The 11,439-nt window shown below is 42.5% G+C and overlaps 1 protein-coding gene across 1 annotated transcript; it reads right to left on the bottom strand.

The window, feature by feature from the left end:
* Positions 1-1,188: 1,188 nt before the first annotated feature.
* cacng1a (calcium channel, voltage-dependent, gamma subunit 1a) lies at positions 1,189-9,630 on the bottom strand. Its single transcript, XM_079553909.1, has 4 exons — positions 9,206-9,630; positions 4,369-4,443; positions 1,967-2,110; positions 1,189-1,651 (listed from the first exon to the last, which is right to left on the bottom strand). Exons 1-4 carry the CDS (start codon positions 9,441-9,443, stop codon positions 1,419-1,421), a joined length of 690 nt encoding a protein of 229 aa, XP_079410035.1. The 5' UTR covers positions 9,444-9,630; the 3' UTR covers positions 1,189-1,418.
* Positions 9,631-11,439: the final 1,809 nt, after the last annotated feature.

Raw genomic sequence — 11,439 nt, 5'->3', positions numbered from 1 at the left:
AGCACTTCGACTTCGCTGCACAGACGTAGAAGTACCCTGAAGGTATTACTACACATTAAAATATAGTACCCCTTTTTTATCCATTCATCCATTTCTTTGGCTTTATCCGGGGCCGGGTCGCGGGGGCAGCAGTCTCAGCAGAGATGCCCAAACTTCCCGATCCGCGCACACCTTCTCCAGCTGTTCTAGGGAGACCCCGAGGCGACACCAGGCCAGCTCGGAGACATAGTCCCACCAGCGTGTCCTGGGCCTTCCACAAGGCCTCTTCCCACTAGGACATGCCTGAAACACCTCCCGCGGGAGGCGACCACGAGGCATCCGAAACAGATGCCCGAGCCACCTCAGCTGGCTCCTTTCAACGTGAAGGAGCAGCGACTCTACTCCGAGCTCCTCCCGGGTAACTGAGCTCCTCACCCGATCTCGAAGCGTGCGCCCAGCCACCCTGCGAAGGAAACTCATTTCGGCCGCTTGTATCCGCTTAGAAAATTGTCATGTTTAGTTTTGTGTAACTAGACTTGGATCGTGTAACTTTTCACATAAAGTCTGTATTTAAATAGGGAAAACGTGGAACAGCTTGGTAGCTTCTAACTTCACCCCAGTTTGGGGCTATACCTATGCTCGGAGAGGCTAAATGCAAACAACATTTACGTGACCCAGCGCACGCACATAGACCAGACAGTTACCCATCAACTCATCTAAGCTCAGGTAAGAACATATCTCAGTAAAGAAAAGCGATGGCCTGTTCCTTTAACCACTAGATCAGTGCTTCCCAAACTCTGGTACTCAGGGTCATCTGAAATTTAGGCTATTTTAAATATTTTAATTCACGCTTTAGCAATCAACTCAAATGATTGTTTTTTTTTTCTTATTCAGTCCTCTTTACACTCAGTTTAGATGTAATTTAGTCAGACCAGTTCTAAACAACACCACTGAAGGCCAATGACCGAGACCGCTTTGAGTTTGTTTTGATACAATACAGACATTATTTCAAGAGACAAATCCCTCCTCAAATTGTGATAAAATGCAAAGCAACAAAGAGTCAAAGGCTTTGTCTGTGTGCAGCTGCTAGAACTAAACCTGTACAGCACAGTTCAGGGTTTGGCTGTTTTATATTCTGCGTAACATACATGCACCAAGCTTGGTCTGTGCACCTCTAAACCATTCGTTCCATATGTTTTACTTCTCCTACTTTGACATTAGAGCATAGAAAAATATGTACATGGTGATTTATGTCTGATATGAGACAAAATCCGTTTCCATTCAATAAAATATGCAATTAAAAACTTCAAATGCATTAGTCCTTTGCTGGTACAAGCCACCAGTTAAATTTAGCCCTTATCTCCAAAGCATTTTGATTGGGCATACCAAGTGTTCACTTCTATTTGCAACCCACAATCCTTGAGCATGGCCCTGATAAATCACTCCACTTGCTCGGGCTCAGCGTCCATGCAGGTCTCCCATGGATTGCGGGGCATTTGGGGCATAGCGAGGAAGAAGAGGGCCATCCCAGTGAGGAAGAGCAGGACAAAGCCAGTGCAGGCGCAGGCAAAGGACCAGCCATAGTGGTACTCCATCCAAATCGTATCCTCACTCTCGATCATGCGCTTGACCGACTGCCGCATCACCTCCAGAGAGATGAACGCACACAGCCCTGGAAAATACAATGCATGTATGTAGTGTTTACTGTAGATAGGAAATATTTTCATCTGCAGGCGTGATGTGTTGAATTATACAGTAAGGTATCAAAACCTAGTCTCTAATACAGTCACTGCCTTGTCCAGAAGAAAAGTTGATGCTTATTTGTACTGTTTCTTCAAAATTATTTCAATAATTCAAGATGACATTACTCAAATGAAAGTAAAAAGTACTGTATGATAAAACTACTCCAGTTACTTCCTCTGTTAAACACATCATGCGACATCTGTTGCACCAGTGGATTGTGTGAGTTATGTCATTGTCCTCTTACCTGCGAATGCGTAGAACATGCCAGCAGGTTTGAGGAGGTAGTCCCTCCCTTTCTGTCCGGTGCACGAGCATAACACAGCCAGAGTGCCCAGGATCATGAAGGCCAGACTGAAGATGGCGATGGCTGCAGCCGAGATGTTGTACTCTGGAAAAGAGCAGCGACGTTATAATTGTGTAAGTGTTTGACTCCGGGAAAATGTTTTATCATTTGAGCCTCTATCAGCCTTTGTCTTTCAATCAGTCAGGATCAAAATTCCTTTTACTGGTCATGGGATCGAGAATGGCTGCACTAGCTTTTCCTCTGATGTGATGGTTAAAGCAGCTCAAAAGAAATCCACTTTTGAACTCTTTGGACTCTTTTGAAAGTTTAAAGAATGCTATTTATGTTCTTTACAACACATACTGCTAAAATGTCTTTGCAGGGAATCCATAAAGTACACCTGAACCAATGTCATTCAGCTGGTTAATTCAATCGAAACAACTGGACTTACATTTAGACGGCAACATTTCACTCCCTATAGGGAGCTTCCTCTGGAGGTATGTGTTGACCACTAAACCCACCAGATATAGATGAGGGCGTGGGTGGCAATTCCAGTGATCATATCCTGGGCACAGACATGCCGGCATTAAAAATTGCCATGAGGAAGTTCCCTAGATGGGGAGTGAAATGTATGTGTCTTTCCAAAGTCCAGTTGTTTTATTTAAATTTTTACTGGAAATTGCTCAAAATAATTAGAAATGTTATATTCCTTTAAGTATTATTAGCAGTATAAGTGCCAGCAATGGTTAATATAATATAATATATAATATAATATTTCGGAGCCTGTAGTACCAGTTGTTACTTCCTTGCATGTATTTGCGGTAAAGCAGCTGTGCTCGCTTTCGTGAGCGAGAGCAAGGTGACTCGGAAGAGATGCGTTTGATCTGGCTTGCATGTGAACGGTGCCCGGGGGAGAGCTGTCCTTTGGGGAGCCAGGGAGAGGTAGAATCTTGTACCGGTGCTCTATATAGAAAACTGTCCGAGCAAAAGTTTTTTGTGTTTTTTTTTCTCCTTTAAAAAAGAGTGGCAGATATTTCACTTGCTTGTCGCAGTCCTGTGTTGGTCATGTTACGCCTGGGGGTTTAATCTAGCTGTCTAGCGTACTGTATCCTATAGCCCCAAGACAATTATGGGAAATATATGGACTCATTCTAGTCTGATTCTTCCTGAAGCTGTAAGGAAATGGGGGCAGGCTCCAGAAGTGCCTTGCTGTAACTGACTTTCCATCAAAACTTTTTTGCCCTTCTTTATGCCAGTATTAAACCCCGGCTTGTCATTCTTACCTCCACGTGTTTGTCTTAACACTTGCAACATCATCCTATTTTTTCCTCTCACTATTTTCCCTTTTCAGAATTCTAAATAATGGATCGGGCTCCAAAAATCCAGCCAAATTGCTAGCATTAACAAGCTTCAGTTAGCCCGCACTGAACGCTAAGCCACCCTCACTTAGTCCATTTAGAAAGAAATGTCTGTCTAAATATCAGAAAGATTAATATCCTACTTACTATAAACAGCTTCATCCACCAATCGGTGTGGAAGCTGAAACTCCCAGGACTCCTCAAGAACACTTAATACCCTTTTGCCCCATGTTTACAAACATCATTAGACTTAGCTCTATATTTGTAATGAGCATTTTCAACTCTATGTACTGTAAATTGACATTGAACTTTTGCATGAATTGTATGGCTAATATATTTGTAACTTCTTTTGGTTTGTTAACCCACAATGAAGGATTATGTAGAAAATAAATCTATCAAGACAATTCTAATGCCTTCTTGATGCTTTCTCTGCTTACGCTTCATTGGCTCCTTCGCTCCCTACAGCGGCGAGTTTGACTGTATGGAAAGACGTGCCCACAGTGATAAACATAGAGCGTGTTTATTCAACCCTGCAGACACCATAATGGTATAGGGCTATCGCCGAATGGTTTGTTCAACGGTGCAATGAGCGCACATCCTATGATGGCTTGGCATTTACTTTATTATTCTGAAAAACAGGGGGGAAAAGGCGCCTGATCAACCGTGGTAAGTCCATGTGAGGGTGTAGAGGTGTGATCTGGTCTGACACTGTTCCACTTGTATGTAGCTCTAACACTCAACATGCAGAGACTGAACAGGGTCACAGAGTGGGGTATCGGGGGGGGGGTGCTTCATGTACACGTTTGATGCGTGCCTATAGTATGTGCTTTACTGAGATACTGAGAAGTGTTCAACAAAGGCATTAGCAGACCCCTCATATTGTTTACAGTTTATAGTACTTTATATATATGGATGGATGAACTGATCAACTTACTGACAAAGGAACTACCCAACTAAATAAATGAATGAGCAAGTGATTAATACATCTTTATTTCCAAAACATACCTTTTTGTGTCTTGTATTCAAATATCTCTGTGTCCTGTCCCGGAGTGAAGTGCCTGAAGTACGTGCAGTTCTCCTCTGGAAACACAAGGGTAAAATAATAATAAATTAATAAAATAGGACAGTACAGAGATCACTTCATCAAAGTCGCTGAGAGCCATCCACTGTTGTCCTGCTATAACCTGCGGCTTTAGTTCCAGTGTTTTTTAAAGACAAGGCTGTAGGACTCACATTATCCTCGTGTGACAAGTGCGTAAGTGCTGTCACTTGATGCCCCTGCGACGCTGCTTGTGTCCCGCTCTTGTGATGTGCCCTGGCTGCCAAAGTATAAATACACACGTTGTAGATATCACAGCTCATTATCCTGTGACAAAAAAGGTGGGAAAATTGGTGCCTGATGTGATCCCCAGATTTAGAGCAAATACTCTAAATGCTGTGCCTGAATAACTATAGTGTGGATCATGAAACGATGCCACCACTCACCAATACTGAGAAATGATCAAGCTTTTTTGACTGATTCAATAAACGGTGAGGGTAAATAAAAAAAAAACAATGTGTGTGTAACTTGTTATCAAGTTATTTTCGCTTTGTTGCGGTGACCTTTGTTTCGAATGCAAACTCTGTTACTGAGATACTTGTAGCGTTGGTGCATGAAAAATGTATCTGCACATGCTACTCTCAGCTTCATGCAAAGAACTTTATGTGTCATTGATATGAAGATTCTGTTTCATGCTTTTGTCTAATGCTTGCCTGGACATCTCTGCGCTCTTCGAGGGACATACAGAGTGCTTTCATGTGGAAATCTGCTCTACATTGTCTTTTCTCATGAGCAGCTTTCCTGTGCATACATATTGTACCATTGATTGTTTTCTGACCTTTGAAACAGACTTAAAGACATGCCAGATGACTCATGTGCAGGTACAGTATATTTTAACAAAATATAATTTTGTTTCTAAGCAACTGGCACTTCTACTTTCTCAAATTCAGTAGGTTTTTTCTTTCAGATTTGTTCCTATCTATAAAACTATCCTCATGGGCAAAATCCACCATGTCTTGTTAAAGCAGCCGAGGACCTACTTAAACTAGTGAATACAGCCAGCACACTGTGGTGTCAGAACACACTACTTTGCTTTTCCGAACCTTCACTGGTTTACAAGTACTAAATAAGAGGGACGCTGAATCACTCAAGGCCATCAGTGCAGTATGGTTGCACTACGATAGTTGTGAAAATTCTGTATCCTGTGCCCAAAGGTAAATCCACAAGCAACCAGGTTACATAGTGTGACCCCCATAGGTGTAAGTTACATGTGACCTATGCAGGTAAATAGGTCACTTAGGGCGTTTTCACACAGGCTCTCGACCCAAGCCCTTTTAGGTCAGTGTGAATCCAACCACAGAACTTTACTCCGGTCTAAACAGCCGCTCCGAAACAGGTGGTCTCGGAGCCGCTCTGTGGTTCGCGTGTGTGTGATGTGAATGCAGCCGATCTCAGGCCGAACTACTCTCACTTTGACACCTCTTTGTTTTAAAAAAAGGGGTACCATATTTCAAGGCCCTTTTGATCTGCTTAGAAAATCAACATGTTTAATTTTGTGTGACTTGGATCATGTAACTGCTCACATAACTGTATTTAAATAGGGAAAACGTGGAAGAGCTTGGTCGCTTCTAACTTCAGCCCCGTTTGGGTCCATAGAGCAGAGGAGGAGAGGCTAAATGCTAACAACATGCTTGGTGTTTTTGCTTGACTGAGCGCACGCGTAAAGACCAGACAGTTACGCATCAACTCGTCTAAGCTCAGTTAAGAACATATCTCAGTATGGAAAAATGGTGGCCTGTTCCTGTAAAGGCATGACTTAACATTATTGCACCTTATGTTGTGGTGCAAAGGGTCTATGTCTGCGATGATCCATAAAAACAAGTAAATCAAAGAAAATAGGCAGTTACCTAGCTAGAATAAGAAAGTTTGTGATAAAATTCCAGTAGAAGCTAAATGAAAAAAATCGTATTATATGCCCTGTCTGGCAACGATGTCAAGCTCTACAAAGCCTCTCCTGATAATACCTAACGTCTGTAAAACGATCACACAAGGACACTGGATTAACGCCTGGTCTGCCTGGTCCAGTCACAACAGCTCAGCCATGTACCCCTGATCCCCTGTTACCGTGCGTTTGCTGAAAGCATATCTGTAGGTTTTGGCACTTTTAATCTGGCAGTCCATAAAAAACAATGGCCGTCGCTGCACATGAACTTAGAAGGCTCAACAGGTGGAGTTTCAGTGTAAATGAACACGACCACATACCATTTTATCTGCAAATTTTATGGCAGGGATCACGCTGAATTTCAAAGCTATGGTATAACAACTGTTAGTCTGACAACAGCTGTGGGTGAGGCAGACCTGACCCCGGATGTTGATGCTATAACTGTCCGGCCTGTGCCCAATAAAAGAGTTGGCTTTACATAGAAGCCTCTCTGGTATTTCCTCCATATGTATAATCATAGAACTTACTCCCAATCCTACTGGTATACCATTAGGCTCCTTGCTCATGCTTAATAATGTCTTGCATTTTGTCCCTCTGCAAAGGAGTGTATAAGGTAACAGCTCCTATGTTGTTGGTTGGGGCGGTAAGACAGTAAGTGTCTTGAGGGAGCAATTTGTGAGAACTGGGAGTATGCCTGACGTTTGCACACGGCCCTGTCACTCAAAGCTGCACGGCACTTGGCATCAACATTTGGCTCAAAGGCAGCTGGGTATTTACACACTTTTATTTATAACTAAAGTAACAGGTTTCGGCGAGTTCCTCATTTTAGTCTGTGTGCATGTCTATGAAGGATTACTTCTGCTACAAATGGGTTATGTTTATTGTACAGACATTTTCAGTTTGGACACACAAAAGTTTGGTAAGCAATACAGTAAGTTAAAGCGCAAAGCACCCCGATATGATCTAGCATATTTTCCAGATGAGTGCTGCGGGCTCTCTGTGTTTAGGGTCTGCTTTATATTGGAGTTTGACACCACTCGGCTGGCACATAGTTCTAATAAACAGAAGTGGGTGTATCCAAATAAAAGAATTGTCCAGAAAGACTGGTGAACCTAAGTGGACTTTGTGTTCAGGTGGAGCCAGTTAAAGGAGGGAAAGAAAAAAAGACATGATTAGAACAAATCTCACACACATTTGGAAACATTCCCCACGTGCCTGTGTGGGCTGGACAGACTCTGCAAACTCGGCGCATGTCTGCCGTGCCAGGACAAATGAGTCAGGATCTCAGCTGCTCTGAGAACAGCCGCCGCCGGACGGGATTCCCCACAGTCTAAGACAGTCTTTCAGAGCAGAGAGGAGCGCACACCTAACTACATTTGTGTCTGAGCGATGGTACACACGCTCCACACTGAATTAGTGGAAGTCTTTTTTGCAACCTCTAAAATCATTTCAGGCGAAGTTTATTGACAATTGTTCTGCCGACAAAGCACTTTGTTGCTAATTTTCTGCCATGTGTCCCATTCTGCAGCACTTTCTCAACAATAATGATGTTTCTTTTCCCTCTGGACTCTTTGTGTGTCTGGTCTGGACTCTCATGAGCCTGGTTTGTGTCTGAGGCTGTGATTGACTGACAGACATCACTGAAATGAGCTGTTTGGCCATTTCATCAAAAAATCTCAGTAGTTTGTACACAATAAGTTTTAAAGGTGAATCTGAAGAGAAAATTCTTGGTCTGTTATCATGTCATTAATTTGATCGAAATTGTGAACGCTGAATCTCATTGTAAAATCTCTGAGATTACTGTATAGCCATGGTCCATGGATTCACTTCCATCCATTGTTCTGTCCTCAGAACAATGGAGTCCTGTCCTGTTTTACGAAGGTTTCTGACAATCAAAAATATGTTGTAGTATTTATTAATTTGATATTTAATATGATAGGTACCATATGAGAGTGCCATGTGAGTACCAGGTGGCATGTGAGAGTAGGCCACATGGAGACCATGAGAGATGCTGTGCTGAGACCCATGATGTTCTCTGTATATTTACTGAGTTGTGAATACTGAAGGGATATGTTAATCTCCTGGGGGCGACGGTTGCGTAGAGCGGGTCGTCTTCTGATTCAGGGGGCACCAGTTCAAATCTCGCAGGTGCACAATGTTGTTGTGTCCTTGGGCAAGACACTTCACCCTCCTTGCCTCCAGTGTTTGCGCACACTGAATGAGAGCGTGAATGGGTGAGTGGTTCCTTGATGAAAAGTGCTTTGAGTGCCTAAAGCAGGTAGAAAGGCCCTACATAAATGTGACTATTTCACCATTTTCCTGCTGTTCAGTTGTTGTTATGTTTAATGGCTTGCTGGGAATTTAAAACAGAAAAGCTCTTTAAGGATACGGCCAATCTAGCTATAGATGCAAGACGAATTACAAACTAACCTAGTTTGTAATTCTAGCCTAGTTTGACAAGAATTCAGGGCTGCATGGTAACATTTTCTCCTGGATAACAACTCGGACTATGTTGGGCCTTGTGATTTCCCTTGTTGACCCAAACAGACAGTGATGAACAGGCAGTCTTCCAAATACAAATACCTGGCAGATGTACAAAGTAGACCTGTATAATGCAAGCCTTAACACCTCATATTAGACTTTTGGAAATGTGCAGAACATAAACAGCCACACGAGAGAGTTACATTTGTCATCAGGTTGTAACAATAACCTTTTTGCAGTCACTTTGAAGTATCAGCATGATGTTCCTCTATTCTTTCATGTTTCTCACGTACATTTGTTTATAGAAGCACTTAGTACCAGTTGAAATCTAATACTAAAGGTTCATGGTGCTGTTTAACAGCATGAGGGAAGTGTCTTACCCCCCGGCAGGCTGATGGGTCCACAGGCCTTGCCCTCCTGGAAGATATCCTGGCTGATGTACACATGTTTCTTACAGATCCTCCAGAGGCCGAAGTGCGCTGCTTCACAGGTGGTGTTGGCCACCTCCACCCGCGGACTCAGCACAGCCCAGTAGTCTGTCACCACAGCAGTGAAAAAGCACGCCATGCCCACCATCAGGATGAAGATGGCAATCCTGATTTTCGTGCGCTTGTGCATGGTTCAGGGTCCTCAGCTCACTTCACTCAGAGAAATAAATAACAGCCGTCCCTGAGGATGTTTCTGTGGGTGAAGAAGCAGGCTTCCCAAAAAGTGTCTTCTCTGTGGTGAGTGTCCTCGGTGCTGTTGATAATGTGTGCCTGTGGTTCAACAGGAGAGGGGCTAGACTGCTCTGTCCTACTTTCAAGTCCCCACTCGCAGAGAGGCTGCCGGTTTAGAAGTACAGCTGTTGACTTAGATCAGGAAAGTTGATGACCAAACCAACTGTCATGGTGGAAGTGGGCGTGGAGCACCCAGTGCAGTTAGGTGTTTTTAAATGGGCTGCTATAAATGTAAGCTGTGAGTCAAGCTGCCTCTGATCCAGTTACACTGGGCGGGGGTCTGTAACGTGCCACTCAAATAAACTGTCTCAGCCATGGTTTACATGCAATGTCATATCAAAATTAAATTTGACCTAGGCTTGTTTCTGTAGCTGCTGTTTTTGGGATTGCTCAGTACAGTGATGCTTGTTCAAAACTGTCAACTACTGGTGTAAGGAAAATGTGTGTTGACAGACAACATTTTTATATTGTTTAATTGTCTAAAGATAGCCACAGACTCCTGACTGTCACACCACACAGGTGAGATCACTTTTCATGTCTTTGTTAACTATTACCACTAATTCAAAGATTGATTATTTATTTATTTCAATGAATATTTCATTGAAATAAATAAGGACTGAAAGCGAGTGAAGAGGCAGAAAAAAGAGGCTGGTGCAGTGTGATTTGGGCAGCTCCAACAGCTGCCCCCCAACCCGGAAACGGAAAAGTGGAAGAAAATGGATGGATGGATGGATAGACCCAAGGCTCAAATCCAAGACATTGATATTGGAACTGTGTACTGTGTACATGGCAGTAGCCTTAACCACTCGACTACCAGCTGTGCTGGAATAAAAACTGATACATTTCAGTGCATCTGAAAAAATCTATTATTATCATTATTATCTCATCATTATATTATCATTATTATTATTATTATGCTACTCCAAACAAACAAACTGACGCTGGTAAAAACATGCTAAACCAGAATATTAGTCATCCAGGTATCAAGTCTGTATCAGGAAAGATTAACCAGAAAATATACATTCCAGAACAAAGAAACATTTCCATCAGTTCATGTTGTGAAGTGCAAAGGATGGAAGCAACAAACAGCCATGTAAAGACGTGTGATTCACTTTGAACCCTAAAAGGTGAGATAATCACTGTGTTAAGTCCTCTCCAGTAAACTGCTGTGGTGCATCTGTGTTTGTCTTTTTTAAGCTCTGGCCCACTTGGGGTGTCTTTATAAGCACTTGGACCCACTTCCCCTTGGTGTGAGCTCAGAACAAGTGAAAGTCAAAAAGTGCTCAGTGCAACTTGAGAAACCCTTTCGGAAATGAAAGCACTGTTAAGTATTACTAAGATAGAAGTGCTTACAGGCACTTGAGCAAACCACAGTGAACTCTACTATATACAGTATCTACAGTATTATGTCTATTTTAAGTTTCAACCTGAGTGAAATTATACTAAAGTTTTTGTGAGGGGTAAGGTTATTTTTGGGAGCTTTGATTTGTTCTCTTTGGGCTCAGTCTGTGTCAACACTGAATCAAGCCTCGATATTTGGAAAAATGCAGCATACACTATAATACTGAATATTTCATATTGTAATAAGATAGAAATTTGTTTCTCCTCCTTTTTTTTTGCGATTGTTATAGTTATTCATTCTTTGTAACCACTGATCTGTTAAAATGTTTTGACTTTGGGATGGATCAGGAGCAACCCTACCTCATGATACTGCAGGAATGGATCTTTTAGTACCATCCTGATATTGACCTTTTACAGTCATTCTTTGACATTTGAACTGTCTTACAACCATACGGCTGCTTTAAAAGTAACTTCTCTCACGGGGAGACATGAGCTGCTGCAGGTCTCTATCCACTCAGACAAGCCAATCCCGAGGACTAATGGCGTGAGCAAAA

This window comes from Gobius niger, assembly GCF_951799975.1.
Source record: "Gobius niger genome assembly, chromosome: 3".
Classification (NCBI taxonomy): Eukaryota; Metazoa; Chordata; class Actinopteri; order Gobiiformes; family Gobiidae; genus Gobius; species Gobius niger.
This window is presented reverse-complemented; position numbering and strand designations above follow the sequence as displayed.

What these genes read in the sequence shown, in the direction of transcription:
- cacng1a (XM_079553909.1), bottom strand. Translation starts at nt 9,443, where the DNA reads ATGCACAAGCGCACGAAAATCAGGATTGCCATCTTCATCCTGATGGTG. An exon ending in TGAATACAAGACACAAAAAG is followed by an intron (nt 2,111 to 4,368) that starts GTATGTTTTGGA and finishes GCTCTTTTCCAG; the next exon opens with AGTACAACATCTCGGCTGCA. An exon ending in CATGTTCTACGCATTCGCAG is followed by an intron (nt 1,652 to 1,966) that starts GTAAGAGGACAA and finishes TGTATTTTCCAG; the next exon opens with GGCTGTGTGCGTTCATCTCT.